Source organism: Amia ocellicauda, chromosome 18 (genome assembly GCF_036373705.1).
Source record: "Amia ocellicauda isolate fAmiCal2 chromosome 18, fAmiCal2.hap1, whole genome shotgun sequence".
In the NCBI taxonomy this organism is placed as follows: domain Eukaryota; kingdom Metazoa; phylum Chordata; class Actinopteri; order Amiiformes; family Amiidae; genus Amia; species Amia ocellicauda.
Genome location: NC_089867.1, coordinates 12425269 through 12453083, shown reverse-complemented (window position 1 = coordinate 12453083; position 27815 = coordinate 12425269). Strand labels below are relative to the sequence as shown.

Here is a 27815-nt window from a genome sequence, read left to right as displayed (position 1 = left end):
CCCTTCACAAATGCCCATAAATACATAAACGGATTACTTCCATCAGCTCAGAGGCTTGTTCTAGTATAGGTTTGCATGACTGTTTCTGTAATAACACTGCAAGCAGCATGCCAGATAGTATGGTGTGTATATTCTGTGTGTCACCATGCATGATCACTCCCTTTGTCTTGAATGGTTGAGTGTCTACTGACTGATTGTACTAGAAAACATTACAGCAAAAATATCAGGAAAATCTTGTTTACGATGGGTGGATGGAAATCATGAGAGAAAAGGGCTGATCTTTTTACGCACAATAATTCTTTGTCTTTTCCTCCCATTAAAACCATATGAAGACGAGAACAATGCTTCCAGTTGTGCTCATATTTGAGCTTAAATAATTATAACAAAACCTAAAACAAAAGGATTATAAAAACAAGCATTGCATATATACTCCTTAGTGCTGCAACATAAATCTTCCTCACTTTGATTTGTGCCATTGTTTATGATTGTAGAATGTAGACTTTAATTATTTGTGTGCGTGCGTGCGTGCGTGCGTGCGTGCGTGGGTTGCTGTACAAGAACACTATTATAACCTAAAACAAGTGAACAGAAGTGAGAAAGAAAGGAACACATTGGCAGGGTCCCTGGAGGCCCTGCTCTCCTTTATTATTTCAAAACATGTTACATGAACTAGGCATTGTAAAACCCCTACAGTAAATGGGTTAAGTTACCTGGCCAGACATAACAGGAAAGGATTAAGGAAGTGCTGGCGACCAGTACAAGCTACTGGAATAGGTCTTGTTCTTTACTCTTGAAATTACTGTAGCAGGCCAAAGGAAGGGTAAGAGGAATTACTCCAAAGCAAAGTTATGTTTTTCCAATGGGCTGTTGGCAAGTCTACCAAGGTGAATCTCACCAACTTCACTTACACTTATAGTTGGGGGTTTTAATCTGGAAGCGTCCTTGATGTTGTGTATGTATGTATATAATGTGTATATATATTATCTACATATTTATATAAAATATGTGTTTTAGTTTTTTTATACACAGACGCACACTGTTTAGGCACGTGTAACATGCTTAAATTAATCAAATTAGGAATTGCTAATGGAAATACATTTAATAAGATATGTATTTTTCTGAGTTTATAATGATCTTGGTTTCCGTAAATGTTTAATTTTATGTAGAAAATCTTTCCCCTCCTGTTTATTCTGGGAGACTTTATTTCAGTGTTGAAAGAGGCAAAGGGCAAAAATCCTGGTGTTACTAATAGTGGTTTAATAGAATCAGAACGAAGAAAAGCTCTGTTTTGGCTTCCTGTTCCAAACAAAGTGTCAGGAAACAAAGACAAAATGGAGAAGCATTTACTTCACGAGAGACCAGATTTACTTAAATGTTGCTCCTTGTGATATATGCACTCTTTTTATTAGCTAACAAAAACGTCCATTCTTACAGATCTGAAAATTGATTATTCACAGTGATTGTTTAAGGACATATGAAAACTCTTTGGCAATCCATCTTATTTATTATCGTTATTCAATTACATTATCATTTGATATTTTACAAATTGCAAATACACTCACCTAAAGGATTATTAGGAACACCTGTTCAATTTCTCATTAATGCAATTATCTAACCAACCAATCACATGGCAGTTGCTTCAATGCACTTAGGGGTGTGGTCCTGGTCAAGACAATCTCCTGAACTCCAAACTGATTGTCTGAAGGGAAAGAAATGTGATTTAAGCAATTTTGAGCGTGGCATGGTTGTTGGTGCCAGACGGGCCGGTCTGAGTATTTCACAATCTGCTCAGTTACTGGGATTTTCACGCACAACCATTTCTAGGGTTTACAAAGAATGGTGTGAAAAGGGAAAAACATCCAGTATGCGGCAGTCCTGTGGGCGAAAATGCCTTGTTGATACTAGAGGTCAGTGGAGAATGGGCCGACTGATTCAAGCTGATAGAAGAGCATCTTTGACTGAAATAACCACTCGTTACAACCGAGGTATGCAGCAAAGCATTTGTGAAGCCACAACACGTACAACCTTGAGGCGGATGGGCTACAACAGCAGAAGACCCCACCGGGTACCACTCATCTCCACTACAAATAGGAAAAAGAGGCTACAATTTGCACAAGCTCACCAAAATTGGACCGTTGAAGACTGGAAAAATGTTGCCTGGTCTGATGAGTCTCGATTTCTGTTGAGACATTCAGATGGTAGAGTCAGAATTTGGCGTAAACAGAATGAGAACATGGATCCATCATGCCTTGTTACCACTGTGCAGGCTGGTGGTGGTGGTGTAATGGTGTGGGGGATGTTTTCTTGGCACACTTTAGGTCCCTTAGTGCCAATTGGGCATCGTTTAAATGCCACTGCCTACCTGAGCATTGTTTCTGACCATGTCCATCCCTTTATGACCACCATGTAACCATCCTCTGATGGCTACTTCCAGCAGGATAATGCAACATGTCACAAATCATTTCAAATTGGTTTCTTGAACATGACAATGAGTTCACTGTACTAAACTGGCCCCCACATTCACCAGATCTCAACCCAATAGAGCATCTTTGGGATGTGGTGGAACAGGAGCTTCGTGCCCTGGATGTGCATCCCACAAATCTCCATCGACTGCAAGATGCTATCCTATCAATATGGGCCAACATTTCTAAAGAATGCTTTCAGCACCTTGTTGAATCAATGCCACGTAGAATTAAGGCAGTTCTGAAGGCGAAAGGGGGCGAAAGTATTAGTATGGTGTTCCTAATAATCCTTTAGGTGAGTGTATGTGTTATACTCGTTATTTGAAAGTTAATTACTTTATCCTTCATACTTTGTCTGAGCCTTAGAGTTCCCAGTCCAGCCATTCATTTCCTACATCTGATAATAATTGCATATGTCATCTCCATGTATAGCTTGTGTGTAAATAGATTGTCTCATGTAAGGAGTATGATTTTATGGAACACTATGCATATCTTTTTTGTTTTTGCGTTGCTATGTTTTTTCTAGAGTGACTTCTCTGATTGATGGTCATTCCCCTTTTTCTTGTTTTTCAGGAGTTCCTCGGGTGGCCCAGTGTCAGTTCTCTTTGCCTCTCAGGCTAGTTTGCTACCCTTCATCTCCTTCAAAGAACGCCAATTACAAACTTACCATCGACACAAATAAACCTCCTGTCAACCTACTAGAAGTCTTCCCAGGTAGGACCTATTTCAATGGTGTAAATCCTTTAACTCTAGCCAGTCTTTCCCAACTACCATATAACAGACTTGTTTGTTTGTTTATTTATTAATGTATTTATTATTATCAAGCATTGTTACCTCAGGACAATTTTACACTTGCATTGTGATGCATTAAATATGAGGATCAGGAACTGCTATTGTTATTGGCCAGTTTTTGGCATCAATACATTTTCAGGATTAACACTTTTACACAGTGCCTCTTGTGTACAGTATATATAAAGAATGCGGGGGAAAAGACATGAAACTGTCATATTATTATTTGGCTAACTGGCTGTTTATGGTTAATGAGAGTTAGAGAGTTAATAGTTCAAAGGGACTTAGATTATATTCAGTTATCATATATTCAGGCTGACACATGTCAGATGAAATTCAATGTGGACAAGTGTAAGGTATTACATGCAGGTAACAAACATGTCCACTATAATTACATTATGTGAGGAATAGAACTAGATGAAGTAACGCACGAGAAAGACCTAGGAGTCTATGTGGACTCCTCACTTTCTCCATCCAAACAATGTGGGGAAGAAATAAAAATGGCAAACAGGATGCTAGGGTATATTGTCAAAAGTGTAGAATTTAAAACAAGGGCAGTAATGTTCAGACTGTACAATGCACTAGTTAGAGCTCATCTGGATACTGTGGACAGTTCTGGGCTCCACACTTCAAGAAAGATATCGCTGCTCTAGAGGCAGTTCAGAGGAGAGCAACCAGACTTATTCCAGGTCTAAAGGGAATGTCCTACTGAGAGACTGAGGGAACTGAACCTTTTCACCCTGGAACAGAGGAGACTATATGGGGACTTGATCCAAGTCTTCAAAATCATGAAAGGCATTGACCACATCAAACCAGAGGAGCTTTTCCAGATCAGCAGGGACACACGCACCTGCGGACACAAATGGAAATTGGGCTTCAAGGCATTCAAGACGGAAAAAACAGGAGACGCTTCTTCACACAGAGAGTTTTGACAATCTGGAACAAACCCCAGCGATGTGGTTGAAGCTGAAAATTTGGGAAAATTTAAAAACAGACTGGATAGTATACTTGGATCACTTAGCTACTATTGGACACCAAATGAGCATGATGGGTGGAATGGCCTTCTCTCGTTTGTAAACTTTCTTATGTTCTTATGTTCCTATGTTCCTAATGCTTCTCCACTTGTTTCAGTATATTTTCAGAATTGGCTTCTATACTTTTCTTTCTTTCAATGTATTCACCCTTAATGTCATAAGCACAAATCTGTTGCACTCATGGGAATGTGAATTATGCGACTGACGTTGTTTTAAAATCTGCAGTTGTGTGGAAATGCAACTAACACGAGATAAAGAAAAATGTGGTCGTGCCCAATTCACAGTCATTGGCGTCCCTTGCCTGATAACAAATCTGAGAGCCCATATCTCTGTCAGACATCCCTTCTTTTGTAGAACTCTTAAAATAACATTGTAAGTATCTGTGTGTGTGTGTGTGTGTGTGTGTATATATATATATATATATATATATATATATATATATATATATATATATATATAATCATGTTTATTCATGCTGCCATGAGTGATTGGTATGTGGATTTGATCTTAAATGTTTTGTTTCCTTTTCATCATCATTAAAGACTTTGTGGAGAAATCTGAAGATGAGATTGTGAACGCTCTTGGATTCCAGTTGATAGCTGGTTCCAGAGTCACTTTGCTGGCATCAAAAACCTCCCGTGAGTATATTCATGGATGACCAGATTCACACACTATATCGAGAGTTCATGAAGGACAGATTGTGACCTTGGGTTAATATAAATTGTATAATCTTCATGTAAATGTGACCATGCTAATATATGGTTGAGAATGGATCAAATCCCTAGTTTTATGTTTATCTGTAGATTAATTTTCATGCAGACCATTGTCAGTATCCTTTTCTACAAAGATTGTAAGTAATACTGTACATGGTCAAAGATGAATGGTCACATTTTACATGGGCATAAGTGATGCTCCAGATGCTAATTGTGTATTTCATCCTAATAGTATTTCAAAGCCTATCATATGGAAGCTTTGATTGTGTCCAATGACCTGTACCTATACCTATAATCAAACCTATAATATTAGTTATAAAGCAATAAATGGGACACTTAAGCTCCACCTTATATGAGACAGCTTGTTCATGAGTCACAGAGAGGACGGTGGGATACAGGTGTACCACAAATCTCCAGATTTAGATTGAATGGCTGTGGAAGCAGGAGGACTACAGTGGGGAAAAAAAGTATTTGATCCCCTGCTGATTTTGTACTTTTGCCCACTGACAAAGAAATGATCAGTCTATAATTTTAATGGTAGGTGTATTTTAGCAGTGAGAGACAGAATAACAACACAAAAATCCAGAAAAATGCATTTCAAAAAAGTTATAAATTGATTTGCATGTTAGCAGAAAAACACCCCCAAAGCATAATGTTTCCACCTCCATGTTTGACTGTGGGGATGGTGTTCTTGGGGTCATTCCTCCTCCTCCAAACACGGCGAGTTGAGTTGATGCCAAAGAGCTCGATTTTGGTCTCATCTGACCACAACACTTTCACCCAGTTCTCCTCTGAATCATTCAGATGTTGGCAAACTTCAGACGGGCCTGTACATGTGCTTTCTTGAGCAGGGGGACCTTGCGGGCGCTGCAGGATTTCAGTCCTTCATGGCGTAGTGTGTTACTAATTGTTTTCTTGGCGACTATGGTCCCAGCTGCCTTGAGATCATTAACAAGATCCTCCCGTGTAGTTCTGGGCTGATTCCTCACCGTTCTCATGATCATTGAAACTCCACGAGGTGAGATCTTGCATGGTCTTGTAGCCCATTCCAGCCTTGTGTAGGTCTACAATCTTGTCCCTGACATGCTTGGACAGCTCTTTGGTCTTGGTCATGGTGGAGAGTTTGGAATCTGATTGATTGATTGCTTCTGTGGACAGGTGTCTTTTATACAGGTAACGAGCTGAGATTAGGAGCACTCCCTTTAAGAGAGTGCTCCTAATCTCAGCTCGTTACCTGTATAAAAGACACCTGGGAGCCAGAAATCTTGCTGATTGATAGGGGATCAAATACTTATTTCCCTCATTAACATGCAAATCAATTTATAACTTTTTTGAAATGCGTTTTATTGGATTTTTTTGTTGTTATTCTGTCTCTCACTGTTAAAATACACATATCATTAAAATTATAGACTGATCATTTCTTTGTCAGTGGGCAAACGTACAAAATCAGCAGGGGATCAAATACTTTTTTCCCTCACTGTATATCAGTGCCTCAACACCTCCCCTAAAACAACTGTGCAGTATCACAGCTGATCTGTGAAAATCTGCGTTACAGATGGTAGTCTCTGGGTCTTGCAGTATAAGGGCAATACATTTAATTGATTTGCATGGTGTTATTAAGGTGTTACCTCAAGTTGTTTTAACATATGTCAAAGTACAAAACTGTGGGCAGTGAATGATTAGTGTAACGGAGAATGATCTGCGCACATACTTTTTCTTTTAGAGCGATACAGGATTCAATGTGAAGCTTTTGAAGATCTTTGGCTGGTCACCAAAGAGTTGGTTCGCCGCTTTGAAAAGCAGTTTGCCAAGCAAGGAGTCAAGGACTTCAGGTGCAGCTTCACTGGGCCCATTCCTCTGCAGGAGTACTTTGAGATGGTCGATCGTCATTTCGAGGTGAGTGCTGGTAAATTAAATTCCCTCCCCAGCACTTCTGCATTTCCTTCAAACTTTTTCTAATAAAAAATATACAGTATGATGCAGGTTTACCTGAAACTGACTGTTGGGACCAAGGGTGTAGTTATCGACAAATTGTAAATTTCTATTAACCGAACTATATGGATATCTTGTTTATTCTTTGTATGTGTTAACTTACTATTTTAAAGGTAATAAGGAAGTCGCAATGAATACTTTATTTTTGTGAGAAGATAAAAACATGTTTTCATGATCTCTATCAAAATACTAGGGGTCTAGTATACAATATTATGGTCACTTTGTAATTGCAATTTTCATCACTTCAGGGACTGATATTATGATATCTAATTGGGCTATGATACAAAACTTCAGGATGCATTCTTCAAGATAAATTTATCTTCAGGTCCCTCATGACTTATTTTTGCAGATCAGTTCATATTTCTTGTTCTTATATAGCCTGCTATAAACCTTTTTTGTTTGTGTGTTTCCAAAAATATAAGGGAAAAACTTAAGTTTATGTTTCCATCATTCGTGTCTGCACTCATTGAGCTTTCTTGGTTTGTTTTGCTGGCAGTTGCGTTTGAATGCTGACAGATATCAGAACCTCCTGTCTGAGAGGGCGGTGCAGTTCCGAGCGATTCAGCGCCGACTATTAACACGGTTCAAGGACAAGACCCCCGCACCCCTCCAAAACCTGGACACCCTGATGGAAGGAACCTACAGACAGGTGAGTGTCGGCCTTCCCTCTTTTCACTTTGCCCTTGTTCTCATTCACAGCTCCCTCAGTGCTACAAGAGATTTAAACACAAATGGGAACATTAAAAAAGCACGCAGATGGGCACTTGACTGAGAGTGAATGCACCTGTGAGTGAAAGGTTTTACCATAGAGCTCTCTGGTCCCTAAATTTTAATAGCTCACACCAGGAATACTTTCTGGGGAATGTGTTTGTGCTATCTAGCATCCCCAGAACTGTTTTCTATGCTATTATGTTGAAACTGCAACTTTATCGCTTTGTCTCTTGGATGGGAGAACAGTGATAAGCTGTCCCTTTTATTCTCTGTTGTATTCAAAAGGGATCTTTTCTTTTGGTCACATTATCTGCCTTCCTGTTTCATCCTGTCCGGGGTCATTATTGCTATTGTCTGGTCTTTAGGGGGCACTGATTTGAATGTGTATGATTCAGGGCTGGTGACTGGAGCAGATACATGCAACACCCAGTTCTCTTTAGGGAGAACTTGAGCTGTCACCGCCAACTTGTTATACAATATACCCAGCAGAACAAAAGGAAAGGAGAGTTTTCGCTCTCCCTCTCTCTCCCTCTCCCTCTCTCTCTATCTCCCTCCCTCTCTCCCTCCAACTCCCTCTCCTTTTCCTCTCTATGCATCTCTGTCTCTTTCTCTTTCTCTTAGCTACTGTGAAAGGACTTGGTAATTATTGTCGGCCACAATGGGCGGATTTGAGGGTCTGTTCATTCCATTTCAAAAGTGGTTTATGAAAAAACTTGGTTCAGCAGATTGTAATTTTAGCCATCACTTGCGGAAGAGAATTGAGATTAGGACGAGGAGTGAGAAGAGAGTGCATTGTGTTGGAGATGTGGTGTTAGTTATTGCAGTCTCCGGCCTCTCCCCTTGTGCTTTTGAGATAATATACATTATTATTATGAAATGTGATATTCGGTAGCTCAGTATTGTGCCCCTTTGCCCTAATGCACCAATCGACCTAAAAAGCAAGAGTTTTCATTTTTAATCAGGCGCACAAAGGAACATAATGCCAAGACTTTGTAAGATGTGTTGATTTTATTATTGGACCCAGCTGCTTTGGTGTCACATACAATACTGATTTTATAATGCTTATTGCTCATAATTGATGACTTGAGGATGTTGTCATCTGAATAAGCACAGGGTTTGAGCAGTATTCATCCTGTGTGTATATGGAACTGTTGGCAGAATTGGTGGTATGGACTGAATTCCTCATTTTACAACCACTCATGATTTAAAAGTGTTGTCACAGCCTTGAAATGTCAGATAAATGTTATATGCCTATTTAATCAAAATGAATGTCACATTCATACCTCTTCACTGCTTAAACTTTTCTGCCATCATTTAACTATCAGCATTTGTAAGAGCAATAGCCTTGTGTCTTGCCTGCTATTGTGTATATCCCCAAGGTATTTCATTCTGTAAACTCATTTTGGGTGTGCTGCTTCAAAAGAAAGCAGTCTGTTGTATATTTTTTCCCCCTCTCGGTCTATGGCTTGATAAACCTGGTCCCCTTTCCTTAGATCATCCCTGTAAGTGATGGTCCTCTGCCGTTGCTGTTTACAATGGACTCTTTCTGTTTAAGAAGTGCTCGCAATAACAGTTTACAGAATTAATTACTGTATGCATTACGACAGCGTGCAGAGTCCCCCCAGGCAGTTTAAGAATCGTTTGCTGCATTGTAGTGAACAGCCAGGATAATAAAGTGTTTGAGCTCTTCATTTGTCCTGCATTCCATTAAAGTCACATTTGAGCTGTGCAGCGGTATGTGACTGTATTCGCTAAGCCTACAATATTAAACAGCAGCACTTTACATTATCCTAAATGTATTGGCCTTTGCCCCAGCCCTGCTTAATTTCTTAATTCTCCCAGCAGTAATTATAGCAGAACAGTTTGCCTAATCAAATCACCAGTGAGTTGTAATTTCACCCCCAAAACTGTTTGCTGAAGGTGTGTTATAATATGAAGCAGCAAATTTAATTAAAAACATATAGGAATGCACTCTTAAATCCTCTCCAGGGTTGGCTGCTAAGGACTACATGTTATAGGTATCCTGGTAATACAGACTATGGAAACCGGTTAAAATGAAAAAAAAAAAAATACGGTTTTGGTTGATGGACACAGAGTACAATAACCCCCTTGCTGTGATCTTAGCTTCATTCTGCTCTGCTTAATAAAGAAGCGGAGCATAGTTTTATTTCTGGGTAATTTAGAGCAATTTTTGTGTAGTTTTAAGTAACAGGACTTATTGAATGTATGTTTATTGCAGTCACTTAAAAATCACTCAGTTGTAGGTGTCCCATTATTTCCCCTGTAGTCCAAACAATTTGTTCTAACACTACATTTCCTTATCTAAAGAAACTAGTTGTGCATAGCAGATCTGTATACCTGCTGTAATGTGCTGTAATGTGCCATTGGGGCTTTGTGTTTCTACCCACTTAAGAACGTTTACAAACGAGAGGACGCCATGCTCGTTTGGTGTCCATCAGTAGCTAAGTGATCCAAGGATCCTATCCAGTCTGTTTTTAAATGTTCCCAAATTTCAGCTTCTACCACATCGCTGGGGAGTTTGTTCCAGATTGTGACGACTCTGTGTGAAGAAGTGTCTCCTGTTTTCCATCTTGAATGCCTTGAAGCCTAATTTCCATTTGTGTCCCTGCTGATCTGGAAAAGCTCCTCTGGTTTGAAGTGGTCGATGCCTTTCATGATTTTTAAGACTTGGATCAAGTCCCCATGTTGTCTCCTCTGTTCCAGGGTGAAAAGGTTCAGGTCCCTCAGTCTCTCAGTAGGACATTCCCTTCAGACCTGGAATAAGTCTGGTTGCTCTCCTCTGAACTGTCTCTAGAGCAGCGATATCTTTCTTGAAGTGTGGAGCCCAGAACTGCACACAGTATCCAGATGAGCTCTAACTAGTGCATTGTACAGTCTTAACATTACTGCTCTTGTTCTCAATTCTACACTTTTGACAATATACCTTAACATGCTGTTTGCCTTTTTTTATTGCTTCCCCACATTGTTTGGATGGAGAAAGTGAGGAGTCCACGTAGACTCCTAGGTCTTTCTCATGCGTTACTTCATCTAGTTCTGTTCCTCCCATAGTGTAATTATTGTGAACACAGCCATTTGCTGAGCTTTCATTTAATGAAATGTAGATAAAGCTGGACTGAAACAATTAATCTCACACACTAATGAATGCCCCTTCCTGCTATTGTTTTATTCCTCTCTCCTGTTTTATTTGACAACCAATGACATATGTAAAGTGGTTAATTGCAGATTTATAGACCTAGGAAAAAATAAGGCATGTACTTTAACTTGATAATTTCTAGCCTGTTTGTGAAGGTCATCTAAGGTTATCAATATTGACATCATTCAAATAAACAAGTACTATCGGTCTGTGTAGGCTCCCCTGTTCCTCTCTTACAGTTCTTAATCAACGTTCTGGATCAACTCTGTCCTCACTGTCAAAGACCATCAATTTCCCTCTTGACAATGATAAGACACAGACTTGAATGATGTTACAACCCATTGCAAATCTAAGTTGAAGGTTTTTCTCTTCCCAAATCCAAAAAAACTAAATGTGTATCTGTTTATTGTGCAATTACATTAAAGGACATGAGTGCTATTGTTCTAGCCATTATGTCCTGAGAAAGTGCTGTCTGGGATGGTTAAACATCATTAAACATCAATAAGGAATTTGTTAAAACATATCTCTTGTCTTCCACAAAGGTAGCTTGGCTCAGTCTGAGTTTCCAGCGTGAATTCAAATTGTCTGGTAAAAACACTGACAGAGATTTGAAGGGAGGAATGTGCAGGGACTTGGATCACTGTGTAGGCACTTCTCAAGTCAATTTATTAATTGCAGTTGCAATGCAATTATTTTATTTTCATAAAATATTTTATTTCCATGAATAATTTTTTTGTGTGAATTCTCAAAAGAAATTCAACATTCCCATTTTGACTGAATTACCAATGTGTTTAATAAAAAGCAACTTATTGGTTTTAGCTTTCTTCATCAGCTCAAAATTGGCAGAAAACAGTGGGACGCTGGTACACCCATCTACTGTCCGGAGAAGTCTGGTCAGAAATGGCCTTCATGGAAAACTTGCTGCCAATAAACCATACCTCAGACATGGTAACAAGGCCAAGCGACTGAACTATGCATGAAAACACAGGAACTGGGGTGCAGAAAAATTGCAGTACGTGCTCTGGACTGATGAGTCACAATTTGAAATATTTGGCTGTAGCAGAAGGCAGTTTGTTCACCGAAGAACTGGAGAGCGGTACACGAATGAGTGTCTGCAGGCAACAGTGAAGCATGGTGGAGGTTCCTTGCAAGATTGGGGCTGCATTTCAGCAAATGGAGTTGGGGATTTGGTCAGAATGAATGGTCTCCTCAATGCTGAGAAGTACAGGCAGATACTTATCCATCATGCAATACCATCAGGGAGGCATCAGATTGGCCTCAAAATTATTCTGCAGCATGACAACGACCCCAAACATACAGCGACAGTCATTAAGAACATATCTTCAGCGTAAAGAAGAACAAGGAGTCCTGGAAGTGATGGTATGGCCCCACAGAGCCCTGATCTCAACATCATCGAGTCTGTCTGGGATTACATGAAGAGAGAGAAGCAACTGAGGCTGCCTAAATCCACAGAAGAACTGTGGTTATTTCTCAAAGATGTTTGGGCCAACCTACCTGCCGAGTTCCATCAAAAACTGTGTTCAAGTGTACCTAGAAGAATTGATGCTGTTTTGAAGGCAAAGGGTGGTCACACCAGGGTTCTTACAGCATTTTTTTCACAACTTTTGCACTGTACTACAGAACACATTTTAATCAACTGTTCACGTTAACCCAAACAAATGTGGGTCAGCATTCTACCTTTTTGTGTAGACAATTTTCACATAATTTCTCAAAAGGTAGCAGAGAGTTTCTATAAGCATTTTTGTTTCCCCATTTTCAAAAACATGTGGTGAACAGCTTGGCAAAAAAGGATTCACATTAGTTGGCCTCCAAACATTAAAAAATACTACTACTAGTACAATTACTAATATCAATGTATAAATACATACATAATATATAGGCCTACATCTTTTAAATGAAAATAACAGTCAGGTCTTGGTAGCTTGTAAGAGTGTAGAAATGTTTAACTTTTATCAGCATGATCCACCGTTTAAATGATCAAAGGTGTCCAGTAAGGTATATTCACAGCAGGCTGGCTCTAATGAGTTAATCTGTGATGATAATTAGTTCCCAGGGGTGTGGATAGTGGTGCTGATGTTCATTAGCTGGTGCCCTTTCTCAGATTCACTCCAGGCTGTTGGCAGGCCTTCGTTGAGCTCAGGATGGTGATGTGTTCCCGCTGCCTGCAGGGCTGCTATGCTGCAGTTGAAAAGACACACTGAGTGGCCTGATGTTTACTTCAAGTTTCACTTTAAAAGGACCCTTCAGTACAGAATTCATATATAAGCTAAATATATACCCCCAAATATCAAGTTAAAAATGGACTCATGGACTCTTCTTCTTCTTTCTTGGTATACTATTGCTTCTGCTGCACATTTAAACAACTGGGCATTCTGGGAAATTCTATCATGTCAGTAGATTTGTCCATCAGCACTTAATGTAATTTCCTCCTTACCGCTCCAGTTTCCCCTATTGCAATGAGGAATATGGCTGCTTTATAATGCAGAGCGATTTCTTCTGTGGTTTGAGCTAGGTTGAGGCCAAAGAAGTCATTTTGTGATTCGAAACCTGGCCTCCAGAGATGAAAGTTAGGGAGGTTAAACCCATTAATCTCAGTGTGAAACAACATCAGTTATCCTAACATCTCCAGACCAGGTTAAGCCAGAGCAACACCTGCCAGTTTGGGTTGCCCTCTTTAATCTCACACACAGGTGTTTGCCCATAGGGAGGGCCTACTAATATGTGGCTCTGGAATTCTTGCTGGAAAGAAATTGTTCTCACAGCGTCAGTGCTGTTTGAAATTAGCTGTGTTTGTGCGTGTTTGAAAGTGCAGGGCAAGGCTGGAGGAGGAGCCGTCGAGTGTCAATGGTCTGGTCAGGTTTTTATAGTTTCTTCATTGGGCTGATTGACAGCTCTCATCCCACTTCTTAATTAAGTCCCTGACCTCCTTCAATGTGGCGTCTCGCCGCAGGACAGCTGGTCCTGATTGTGCTCTCTCTCGCTTTGTCAGTGATTGTGCCTGGTGTGCTCAGGAATGGGACACAAAACACCCACTGAAACAAATCAAGAGTTTGGCATATTACCTTTGCCCAGTTTTTAGGCCTAGTCTCACTTGTGTGTTTTTTTATTTTTTGGAAATGTATAGACCATCATTCTAATAATTGTCATATTCTTATTACTAGTATTATTGTTTTATTGTAGTTGCTATCATTGTTGAAAATATATAATACACTATTACAGTTTTATTTAGTTAGAGAAACCACAAACTGTAGGTATGCAGTTCATAGTGAGTCACGTACATAGTACTTATAGGGTTAAACCTCCAGATTAATGTTCTGATTAAGCAGATTTTTGTCTTCACTTTCAAATTTTGCGTTTTAAAACCTCAATTTCAACCTGCCTTGAAAAATGACCTTTTTTCCCCTTTCATTTCCTTATTCCATTTGAGTTTCAATTAAATTTAACATTTTGTAACTTTAATGTAATGTAACTTTACAATCAATAAAAAAAAAATACAATTGGTAATCTGGGAAGATAATATGATTAGAGTTTGTCATTCCAGATTCCAATTTAATAAGGATTCCATTTAGAATCAGTGAATGAATTCTCAAACTGACCTTTTGTTAAAACCTTTAAGCTGTTACAGAAAAGCCAATAGGATTAGGTGGGCATCAATTAAAGCGATGCAGTGGCATTCTTTACCATGTAATGTTTCACTTTTATTGTGTTAAATTCCCACAAGCTATGTAGCTGCAGGCAGAGTTCTCCTGCTGGGATGATTGTCAACCTGAGGATTATCTCATAACATCCCGGGCTGCATCTGTGAGCCCAGAGCAGCTGAGCATATGCTGCAAGGACAATCTGAGCACAGCAGAGAGGTTACATTGTGGACACATCTCTCCAGGACGCATCAATCATTTCATTAAAACTTGAAAGGTACATGTATCTCATTGTGGGTTTCTCACATTTATTTGTAAAACGTTTCCTGACAATTTTGTCCTATAGTATAGTTGTTCTTAATAGGAAGTTCATACATACACAAATTCTATTATTTGTTGTATTAGTTGTTAACTTCACTCCAGCCGACTTTGAAACAAGATACAGACTTGTCAGTGTGCTGCTTTTGTCTTGTTTAGCTGTCCCCAGAGTTTCTGTCCTCCAGATCTCATTATAACAGAGCGATCTAAACCTGCTACTCCTTATTTTTTATATTATAAGTCTCCTACCAACGGTATTTTGAAATGTCATGTGAGGCAGGCTTTCGTTTTTCTTCAGCACTGTGCCACCTCTCCTAGTCTAATTAATGGTTGAGGTGCATCACCCTGTTTCTGCAAAGGTCTGAAGATGCGTAGGTCCCCACTGAATATGCTTGTTTACATGGAGAAGGAATCCTGGGGTGGTTACGTTGGAATGCCAGGCTCCCAGATGTGCCCCACGGCATGCTTTTAAGAGCATGGCCCGTCACATCCCCAATCATGGCAACAACCAACAAAAACAAACGCACTTCACGACAGAGAATTCAACTCTTTTGTTTCCATTTAGCAGATTTGCACAGTTTCCATAGGACATAAAAGTATATACTGTATACTTAAACATTGTGTGTTGAGTTTGACAGATTCTTTGCTGGTCTTTTTCTTACTTGTGGATGTACAAATCAAAAAGGATATTGTTATTACTCTCATTTTGCATCTTTGTTAAGAGATGATTGGTGTTGAGATGACCGTAGGTACCTGTGGAGAGAGGTTTGATAATAAAGGCATATTTTTTCCACCTGAAAACTTTCTAGTTATTATTACTCAACTTCTTATCAGACACCCTTATCCAGGTTTACTAGTTGTAAACCTTCTTCTGATGTGTAAACGTTGCATAAGGCATTTGCCATTCTTTTAAAGATATTGTCATTTAAAGATGTTTTAATTAGTTTGAGATTTATTTTTAATGGTTACAGGTGTCACAGTTCTTATTTTTTGTATTGTTGTCTGTGATTTAGATGCTTCCCAATTTCTGCCAAATGTTGATGGCACTGGGCCCTGCCTTTCAGTGTTCTCTATACAAACTAATCTCAACAAACCAAGGAAAGCAAGCATCAAATTTGTACCTCTGGTCCCACTTGCCATTCTGTTCATGCTTTAAAGAACTGTATGGAACACATGTCAGAGTTCATGTTTATATACCAGGATTTGCACAGGTGTCCCTATTGCACATATCATGTATTGCACATTCTAAATAAAACCTTTTCTGATTGGTTAGCACCGATGCATGAATAATGGTAAACTAGCTGTGTTTCTTCCTCTGCAAAGCATTCCTGGACACTTTTATTTTGATACCTGGTCATATTGCAATCACATTTTAAAAAGTGAACAAAATGGTAAAAAAAAGTTCTAAAGCCATATCCTTAAAAAAAAAAAAAAAAATGAAATTTGGGGATGACTGAAATGTTGGCATTCTAATTATTTTATTATTATTATTATTATTTTAATTTTATGTAGGTTATACTAATCATATTTCTAAGATAGGAATGTACAGCATTAACAGTGGTAGAATATTAATTCCCATAGTGTCACACTCCATATTACCCTATCTCTGTAATTTATTTAGTAAATTACCTCAACTGCCTCATGATTTGCTAGTTATTATGATTCTAACTCATGTCCCCAGGAAAACATACATATACTAAATCAGGGCACAACTTCCAAAACATCAAAATTCCTACCTTTTATTAGCCACTCAGGCTTTTATCTCTTCTTTTCTGCTTTCAAGTGTCCTTTCATAAAAGCCATTGTTGGTCCTGATGTACTATGAGCTTGTGTTCTTAACACCTATTGTTAGCAAAACCAAATACATGTTATATTACTGCCATTTGCAGAAGGAGCTTCCGTTTATTTGTAAAATAAAATCATATGCAGGCTTGCTCTCCTAATTTGTTTGCCGCTTGAATTTGTGGAAAACAAAGTGCATTTGAAAATAGGATCTCAGTGGTCCAGAGCAAGTAATGTAAAAACAAAGCCATTTAAAGTGTCCCGAAGAAGGAAGAAAGAGAACAAAATAAAACAAAACTCTCACCTCATACGGGTGCAGGAAGGATCTTTACAGTTCCTGTACTTTGATCCTCCAAATACAAACTAGCATCAGATGCAAGAAATGTTCCCTACAACTCATTGATGATTTGAATCCCTCTGCTTTAAACCAAATAGGGAAAAACTGTATAAATCAACCATAATAAAACAAACCTCAAAGTCTGAGCCCCTGTAATGGGCAGGATTACCTTCTGAGGCCATTGCTCTAAAGTCAACATGTCCTTTACTGTACCCTTCCACTGGAATGATTAGCGAACAATGGAAGTGTTATAAGATTGTAGCTGTTTGCTCTGTAATTATAATCTCTCTATGCCAAAGGCCTGGTACCTCAGTGGCGATTTCAGGAATATTTATCTTGTTGCGGTAGTTTCTCCTCCTTTTTGAATTTCCGTTCCAAAAAAGCACTGAGCCTTTTTGTAGAAACCCAAACACTTGTTGCAAAATCAAAAGCTCTCGTATAGTGTAACGATCCTTTGGTCATGAAACAATAAATGTACTGTGTCAGTCTATGGGACCATGACGGATTAGCATTTGAAAGCGTGTGTGCCGAGATCACAGGTTGAAAACCATGATGAAGGAGATCGTAGGTGGCATAAGAGTAAATAACAGGAGTTGCCTATCGAGCCCTGTTTGGAAAGACTGGTGTGTGAGCCATGTGTTTGAGGGAATCCAGGTCAAGGGACAAACATGCCAGCCCCTCCTGCATTACTATTCCCTATCAAAATAGGCTCGCTAATGTCAGTTCTCTACTGATCAGTTTAACTGTATTACAACTGAGAGACTTATTGTGTCTCATCAGTCTCAGACCCCAGCATCAAGCTTTCACTGTCACAGCCAATGCGGTCACATGTATACTGCTAGTCCACTTTATGGGGACAACATCATCATTCGTGATTCTGAAGAGTCTTATTGTCACTCTTTAGCTGTGGTCTGGGGAAGATCGATCATTTTCCTGCTTTCACTATAGCTCGGGCATAGCTCAGCTCGGCCCCGGAATAAGACTTTACACCCTTTCTTTGAACCTACAATAAAGGATCTTTGTCTTCTTTATGACGTGGTTTCTGCATTGAGCACAGTATTGTAAATATGCAGCAATGAGGGCTGTGGACCTTTTCACAATAACCTCTTGTGTTCTGCGATCTTGGCCTTTGAGATGTCTTTTTCATTGCCTCTGCAGGATTTACGTGATGACTCTACACTGCACTGCAGTAACCATGTCTTCTGCAGGCTCCATGAATTTCCTGATGTCTTTTATTTAATCTCGATCTACCTGTTTTTTTACTAATCAGTCTTGAGAGAGTCATCTGTTTCCCTGTAGGCCCACACGAGACCGGTTTAATCTCTTCGAAGAAAGTATTATTTGAATTAAGGAGCTGTAAGACGATCCAAGGGTACCTTCTGACAGACATATTCAGATGAGGGAATGCACAATTTAATTACATAAATAAAAAGACAGTGAATACATCAAACCACCTTTTTTGTTGTGCTTGTAAATTAATCTGCTGTAGGTCTTGCCTGCATATAGATTAAAAGGTGAGTGTGTGGGGGTGGAATACAAGAAAAAAAAAAAAAAAAAAAAAAAAAACAGCTTGTGGCTTCCCTTGACAATATTTTCCTCTCCGTGCTTTATCATTCAAGTAACCTTAAGTACACCTCCAACGCATGTCGGGACAATGACGATGGGGATCGGCTTCATTAGCCCTGTCTGACAGCATCAAGGTAGAGCTGGATCAGCAGAGATACATCATCTGAGGAATGACAAACACAGAGCAGCAACTGCTTTGAAGATCAGATGATAGAAGCATGTAGAGGCCCCTGCTTCATGTTTATGTCACTTGCAATGCACATTAATTACACCGGTCAATTCCTCTGCAGTTTCGTAAAGATAGGTACTGGTTTATCTGCTTATTGCTTTAGCTAGGAAAACAATATGTGTATGTTTAGCTTAAGGTCTGTGAAATATCCAGGCTTCCTGAGATCAAACCACGTGTAGATATGTACACACGCAATTATATATATATATATATATATATATATATATATATATATATATATATATATATGCTGCTTGTGTAATACCTTTTTAATCTTCTTGTAATATCCCAGTACACAGCAAGTTTGGATTACATTTTTTTTTTTTTTTTTTTAATCGCAGATTAAATCTTCACACCAAAAGAGCAGAGCTCTCCTCTTCCCTGAATGAATTACCATGTGGATTTTTAAGAGTTCAGAAAAACTATAAACTTGTTCTGTCACAGGACATTTTATTGCACTCATCATGAGTATGTTGTGTAATCCAAATGCTTTTGTTACAATGCAGTGGGGAAAAGAACCTGAGGCCGTGATGCTAATTAAAAGATCTGCTACTGACTTTATAAACATGCCTCCCTCTGGTATAGTTTATTTAACCTTACATTTTAATGATTTTCTCTCCATGTGTCTTATATTGTAAGCTGAACAAATTACTGACTGCCTCTATCTGTATTTAATGAGTGTAATTTAGCATCTCTGTGATTTTGCACAGTATACAGTAGTATCGAAGAACCTTTGTGGCCTGTGTGTTACAAAACCGTACGTAACCGTAACATAAATTATTGACAATGATTTACTTTTTATTTTATATTCCTGGATCTTCACGTGGACATCCCAAAAAAGTACAAAATATAAAAAATACAAGAAAGGAAGAATTGATAATCAAAGAAGAGAGAAAAATTTCATATGACTTTTAGCAAAAATATTAAATAAAAACATCTGTTAATACTGTTTTTCAGGTATAAACACACGCAGACTGTTTTCTTTTGTTTGTAGATTGTTATTAAGAATGATGTTGAATGTTGAATGCATTGAATGCTGACGTTATATTTACAATCCTTTTCAAAGTCAGCTGTATGAAAGCACTAATATTAGACATGTAATTCTATAGAATTTGGACCAAGCTGGAAGAAGGATGTATTTTGAATTACGGATAGGTTGGGAGGTGAATTTAAAGTGCAGTGGCACAGCAAATTAAAGGGACTCTTTGCATTTACTGAAATTAGTAGAGAAAGGTCACAGTAATGAGAGGGCTGGGGACTACACCAGCTACTAAATATAGTAACAGAGCATTGGTATAAATAAATATATAAATGCAAACCCGTCTTCCATCAAGTATGCATTTTAATTCTGCCCAGCCACTATTCCTGACTAAACAGGACACCTGGAGATCTTACTGAAATACAACTTGTTAATGTTCTCAGAGGAAAACCCAATAGATGCTATGTGTTGCCAGCATTTTTCTGGAAACAGCCCTCCACACAATACCATACCATGAGTTTTCTGTTGATTTTGGTATAAGGTTAGGCATTAAGTTAAATTTAATAAAATTAAAAATACAAATGTTTGCAGTAAGATTTCCAGGTGACAACCAGTGTACACGCCAACATACACATACAAACACATTCCAAAAATAGAATCTGAATCTGTGAAAACTTACTTTTAAATAATTTAATTAGTGTTGGCTATTTTGTATGTTCTTCATTGAAAGCAGACTCCCTCTTCCCATACGGATAGGTTTGATTACACCATTCACAAGATGTGAACATATATTGGCTCAATTTGCAAGAACATCTTTAGTACATTAAACATGTAGCTGGAATTATTACAAAATTCTCTTGATAAAGCTTTGTTATTTCAGCTGATTCTTTTCCTGGTACTAGTATAACATCTAATAGAGCACTAGTTTATTATCAATGAGAGATGTGGTGACCTTAAAAGTCACTACTCAAAGATCTGACTGGAAGAAATACTCCCTCTGCTAGATCTGACAGAACTTGATAAGATGCATCTGAATGGTACTGAACAAATTGGCTTTACTGACAATTTTCACTAATTATATTGTAGGTAATTCCACTGTGCTAACTTTGCCTACTGGTATACAGAGACCTCTATGAGTAGATACTCATCAGTACTTCTGGCTAGGGTAGTCAGGTTCAGTTACTGTTTCCATGGCTCTATTTTATGCAACATTTGGTAAAAATTAGCCTCTCTGGCCCCTTCTGTAATTACCTTTTGAGTCACTAGGTCTGTCGTCACCTGTCCCTAGCTAATTTTCAATGCACTAGTGTGCTGCTGAGAACACTGTGGTCAGTGGAAATGTAAGATGAAAATGTTTCATTATTGCATTAGGAACTGTGGGCACAGCAGTCTGATTGTTCTGGCTCTGCGGGAACAATTGTGTCTTATAGCTTTCCAATAGTGTTTCTGGAGAGCAGACGCACAGATGTTCAACTCCAACCATTGTTATACTTTACGTAATGTAATGGTGAACACATATCCCAGGTGGCAGGCCTTGCTGGAGCTTCTCCAGGGGTAATCATTGCTGTCGCAGAGCAATCATTTTCAAGTGAGAACTGTCCAACTATACCACCTTGTACTTGTTATCTGTGGCCTTTGTTTTCCTGGACCTCTGCATGCACACAGAACTGAGCCCTCATATCCCATCTGTGGTTCAGGCTTGCTGTTTGGGAGGTATGCTGTGTTATAAAAATGAGCCAGAGCGATCACTGTGGCCACTGCAGCTGAGGCATTAGTGGTCAACAACTGGACTTATATTTCAAGGGCACTGTTTGAGTTTCCCTAAAATGTGTACACATCTCAAATGCAAAACAGTGATTTTTCTGTTGCTTTATGTTTTTCGTGTTTTTTAATATCCATCTTCTCTCGGTTATAGACCACCCTGAGATTCTAGGATCTGCATTTTTGCCTGTGTTTATGGTTGTCTTATCCTTTCCTTCTGTGCTCACTCCCAAATCACAGTTTTCTTGATTTAGTAACCATACTAAAGATCACCAGAGCTTCTGTCTGATGTAGTTGTGGATCAGATATAGTAAGCTGTGCACCAAGAGCACCATTTACTCCTCCAGTTCTTAAAAAGCCCTGCGAGGTTCTTTAAATTAATATGTTGAGTTGATTGTACCTCAATTTGGAAAAATCAGCAGATTACTGTACCCTTTATTAACAGCAACCATCAAAAAACACAGAAGGAGCAAACCCTGAGATTGGTGACTCTTCAGTCCAACTTTTCACATTTCAAATCTAATCACCCAGAAAAAGAGCTCATAATGAAATCTACCATGTTGCCCTTTGAGGATATACTTTCTTGATAATTCGATGCACAGTGTATGGGGATAATTTGTCTCTCCTGTAAGGATTGCTTGGCTGGATCAGATGTTAGCAGAGTCGGAAGACGTTTTCATGAAAACAAGACTTTTGTAATCCATTGACATTAAATGCCTGTTAATTGTGCTGGGTATCACCCACAAAGCAGGTTGCAGCCACTTTCCTGGAGGTAGGGCAGGATTACCGTGTGTGAGTGAAGGCCTTTCATTGGGAAATTGCTTATACTGTCAGGCAAAAACAAAAGAAATATAATCAAAACAGGAACATAGCTCAATTATCTGATAGTGTGGTTTGGAGCCGTACACTGACAGAGATAAGGCATCTCACGTTGCTTATAGAGGCTGCCAGATGCTATCGTGGCTTCGCATTTTTCTGGCATTCTCGACTCGATGGGTGATATTATAAACAGAATTGTTCCTGCCAAGCACCATCTCTTATCGGGACCTGCGGTATCTCTGCGCCTTGGGTAGAGACAAAGGCAGTTACTGTCTAGGATCATTTGCTTGGCATCGTGCTAATCTGCCCCTTTGTAGTCTTCACCGAGATACAGTTTTGCAATTTAAATAATGTCTCCACTGGAAATGAGATAGTGGTGTTGTCTTGTGTCAGGAGCTGCGCTGTCTGCCTGAGTCGATTTTCAATAAACACAATGAAGCGCCCTCTGTATCGCCATGACGAGGGAGTTTGCTCTCGAATGTGAGCTACTGTTTTAACAGTGCAATGGCCTCTGAAGAGATTGGGCAGGGAAATAGATGATATTAATTACAGGAGTAATTGGCCTTATTACTTTATTACAGTTTGAACGGAGACCTGGAAAACATCAGATTGCTTCCTGTATTAAGCTGCTAGATAAATAATCTCCACCCTTTAAAACTGTCTTTAATTACCTTTTTAGTTGCACTAAAATAGTACACAGTTAAAACATTAGTTATTTTCTCTGAAGCTTCAATTAACTCCATATTTGTTGTTGTTTATTAAGGTGTTGCCAAGATTTAATGAAAGTTTTGTTAGACATTTGGTTTGCTGTGTATTCACAGACCTTTTGCAAAAAAACAATATCTGTCATCATTCCTAAAATAAATAATACCAGAAATGTACTGCCATTCAGGGTTGAGGATACATTTCTATTTATTTTTAACATCTTTCATCCACACATATTTTTAATTTCTTCAGCACAGTTTAATTACTCTTTTGGATTGGACTTTTAATCATCACTAAGTAAATCTTAGTTAAATGCAGAATCTAATTGCAGTCTGCTATAAACCAAACCACACAAAGCTTCGCCCTCTTGTCAAGTGAATTAATGTGAACATTTGCACAACCAACCAGTTCTTAGCAGTGTAGAAATGTCATCTGGTTTTCTTAGAAGTAACTCTCCTGCCAATGGCAATCAAGGTCTCAGCTGATGTTTTAATAACATCATAAGACAAAAAATAAATGCTTGTTTACTATGCATCTCCATGCCTAAAACGTGTCTGACAGATCCCCGCTAGAAAAAAAACCAACCTTAAAGACACCGTTGCCATGATGTAATGACAGAGCTAACCAAAACTTGCCTCTGGAAGAGAAAATGAAAGTCTCCCCGGCACAGGGATGAGAGTCGGATGTTGGTTAGAGGAACAGGGATACCATCTAAACACAGCATTGAGAGGGTGCCACCCTCTGTGTTAAAACACAGGGTGTTCGGGTGCTATGCATTTTTGAACCTGTTAAGTGAAGCCTGTTGGATAGTTACACTGCAGCGACTTTAAACACCGAATGTTGAATAATTTGTTGGAAATATCAAAATATCAAAAGTAAATCTGAAACGTAAGTTTTTTATTTTGGTTGTATTTTTTTATATATCTTGAAAAGAAAAAAAATGTATCCATTTCATTTTGTTTATACTATGCACATTCATACGTTTTTTTTTTTTTTTTTTTTTTTTTAATCCTTATGGAAAAAAATGTCCCCCAAACGGCCAGACTTACTCAGTCATACTAGTAGTGGAGTATATCCTGCTCTCTCGATGTACTACACCTGCCGGGGGGGAAGAAAAAGAAAAACAGAGCCGCACTGTAATAAAAATCAATCAAATGTGAATTTATTAAGAATCAGAATAAATTACAAGGGTGTCAATTCACTGGTTGTTTGTCTATACCATGTGAGCTGTAAAGAAAATTATTTTTTGTTGATAGATGGCTCCTTCTCTGGCTTCCTTAGAAACCTCCGCTTTGGTGACCACATCTGTTTTTCACTGCAGAGTCTGTGTGTGGAGGCAGACGTTTGTGCTCTCAAATTTACAGAAAATCAAAACACGACAAAAAAAATGACATTTTTAGCCTGTGTTTAAGGGTTTCCAAGAGGTGTGTCTCTATGCATCTGCTTAGGCCTTGTTTCTTAGTGGACAGTACACTTGTGGGTGAGTCTTTTGGCCGCAAAGATATGTCAGCCACAGAGGCACAGAGAAATGTGGATTCATAGCATTCCATTCTCTGACGCTCATTAAAAAAGTAGGAAGGAGATATCTCTTAAAAACATTTAGGCATTAATTTAGTGAATGTACATATTTTATTTCCAAAGATAAGGAGCTCCTTTTAGAAGACCGACCCCCACCCGTCCACTGTTGTTTATTTGTTTTTGTTTTTGAACTGGTAGAGAGATTGATTTTGATATCTGTATTATGCACAGGACCAAATCCAAATAACTGAAGTGCTGAATTGCCCCTGGGGGTTGTGATTGAATAGAAAACCTATCAATACAATTTGCAGGCATTGTAGTAATAGTGGTCCATTTTTAACATTAGAAGAGATCATCCCACTCTCTGCTTCCCCTATGTAGTGTGTGTTCATCAGAACCACCACTTGCAGTCGAATCTCAGACACATTTCAGAGCGCACTGTGCCACACGGTTCCATCCAGCATAACAAAATTTGGTATCTACCTCTGGTTCTGCAATGGTCTGATTTGTTTATTGTTGCTGTTAAAATATATTTTCTTCCAGAATCGCTTCAGTAAATAGATCTTATCCTCATTTCATCTGAGCATTTTAATAGTGATCCATGGTAGATAAATCACTATTTTTACCTATCCTTTATCTTTCATGACCATACCGAATTGTTTTCCAACAGCTCCACATTGCACAGTAATCTCTGATCTTGTGAGCTGACGTCATTGGCAGGCAGGCATTGACCTGGGGTTTCTGGACTTGGCTCCTTGTTGCTTAGAGACTCCGCCCGCCTCATAAGCATTTTGCAGGAAATTGTGCCTCTCGGCCACCTTCCATCTATCACAGTCCCCACCCTCTCGGCCAGTTTTTCCCCAGTTACTTCTCCTCTCTCACAGTCTGCATAACCCACAGAACGCTGCCAGCTCGGGGAGACTCCTGGAACTTGCCGGGAGGACATGTGCTTTGGCAACTGTTGCAGAATATGGGAAGCTTTTAACACCAATCTGAGTAAACATGACACAAAGTTGGGCCTGTTCCTCCAGTCCTACTAAATGTGCCTTTGTTCCATCACCTGGCATCAATCAGCCATGCACTTAGATTCACAAAAGGTCCTTTAGTGCTCTCCATTTAGTTTGGCAGCTCTGCACTTTTATCAATATAGACCAATCTTTATTAACAAATTTCTGTTTGAAATCCAGGTTCTTTCAAACTTTTTAATTTTGTCATGGCTTTGTTGAGCGGGGGAACGAGGAGAGATGTATTTTCACTCCCAGTTGCTGATGTTTATGATGCCTTTGGGGTTTAGCTGTGTAGGTACATAGTGAAATCCTATCTGTACTTATTAATCACACAGTTATTTGTTCTTGGCATGTGTACTGCAGTGGCACTGCATTTTGGCAGTACCCCTTATTTTCTTTAATATTGTTATCCGTTTATGCTTCAGGGTGTCCCTTCCTTATTACGCCTGTAGACAAACTGTTAGCTCTCTACTATGGTGAGAGGAGTATCGGTGAACTGCACTGAAAAGGCGGCTTGTCATTCATAGCTTGTTTTTTTTAGCCTAAGTTTGAACAATTGATACTACTGGAGTTACACAGATCATTCAAACAAATAAAAATCTAGCAATAATTACTGGATTCACTCCTTTTTCTTTGGTGTTCATTGTGCCTTGAGCTGCTTTACCTTGCTTTATTTCCAAATCAAATACAGTGAGGGAAAAAAGTATTTGATCCCCTGCTGATTTTGTACGTTTGCCCACTGACAAATAAATGATCAGTCTATAATTTTAATGGTAGGTGTATTTTAACAGTGAGAAACAGAATAACAACAACAAAATCCAGAAAAACGCATCTCAAAAAAGTTATAAATTGTTAATGTTAATGTTAATGAGGGAAATAAATATTTGATCCCCTATCAATCGGCAAGATTTCTGGCTCCCAGTTGTCTTTTATACAGGTAACGAGCTGAGATTAGGAGCACTCTCTTAAAGGGAGTGCTCCTAATCTCAGCTCGTTACCTGTATAAAAGACACCTGTCCACAGAAGCAATCATTCAATCAGATTCCAAACTCTCCACCATGGCCAAGACCAAAGAGCTGTCCAAGGATGTCAGGGACAAGACTGTAGACCTACACAAGGCTGGAATGGGCTACAAGACCATCGCCAAGCAGCTTGGTGAGAAGGTGACATCAGTTGGTGCGATTATTCACAATTGGAAGAAACACAAAATAACTGTCAGTCTCCCTCGGTCTGGGGCTCCATGCAAGATCTCACCTCGTGGAGTTTCAATGATCATGAGAACGGTGAGGAATCAGCCCAGAACTACACGGGAGGATCTTGTTCATGATCTCAAGGCAGCTGGGACCATAGTCACCAAGAAAACAATTGGTAACGCACTACGCCGTGAAGGACTGAAATCCTGCAGCGCCCGCAAGGTCCCCCTGCTCAAGAAAGCATATGTACAGGCCCGTCTGAAGTTTGCCAATGAACATCTGAATGATTCAGAGGAGAACTGGGTGAAAGTGTTGTGGTCAGATGAGACCAAAATCGAGCTCTTTGGCATCAACTCAACTCGCCGTGTTTGGAGGAGGAGGAATGACCCCAAGAACACCATCCCCACCGTCAAACATGGAGGTGGAAACATTATGCTTTGGGGGTGTTTTTCTGCTAAGGGGACAGGACAACTGCACCGCATCAAAGGGATGATGGACGGGGCCATGTACCGTCAAATCTTGGGCGAGAACCTCCTTCCCTCAGCCAGGGCATTGAAAATGGGTCGTGGATGGGTATTCCAGCATGACAATGACCCAAAACACACAGCCAAGGCAACAAAGGAGTGGCTCAAGAAGAAGCACATTAAGGTCCTGGAGTGGCCTAGCCAGTCTCCAGACCTTAATCCCATAGAAAATCTGTGGAGGGAGCTGAAGGTTCGAGTTGCCAAACGTCAGCCTCGAAACCTTAATGACTTGGAGAGGATCTGCAAAGAGGGGTTTTGCCACCAAGTACTAAGTCGAGGGGTCAAATACTGCAAAGAGGAGTGGGACAAAATCCCTCCTGAGATGTGTGCAAACCTGGTGGCCAACTACAAGAAACGTCTGACCTCTGTACTTATTTCCCTCATTAACATGCAAATCAATTTATAACTTTTTTGAAATGCATTTTTCTGGATTTTTTTGTTGTTCTCTCACTGTTAAAATACACCTACCATTAAAATTATAGACTGATCATTTCTTTGTCAGTGGGCAAACGTACAAAATCAGCAGGGGATCAAATACTTTTTTCCCTCACTGTACATATCCG

At 39.2% G+C, this 27815-nt stretch overlaps 1 protein-coding gene across 2 annotated transcripts in view; it reads left to right on the top strand.

The window, feature by feature from the left end:
* The window catches only part of bbs9 (Bardet-Biedl syndrome 9), a 155006-nt gene that overhangs the window by 42853 nt on the left and 84338 nt on the right, over positions 1-27815 (top strand). For both annotated transcript variants that reach the window (XM_066690985.1, XM_066690984.1), the window contains exons 15-18: positions 3036-3176; positions 4828-4923; positions 6722-6894; positions 7487-7639. In XM_066690985.1, the coding sequence (XP_066547082.1) occupies positions 3036-3176; positions 4828-4923; positions 6722-6894; positions 7487-7639 (563 nt within the window). The remainder of the gene's footprint in view (positions 1-3035; positions 3177-4827; positions 4924-6721; positions 6895-7486; positions 7640-27815) is intronic.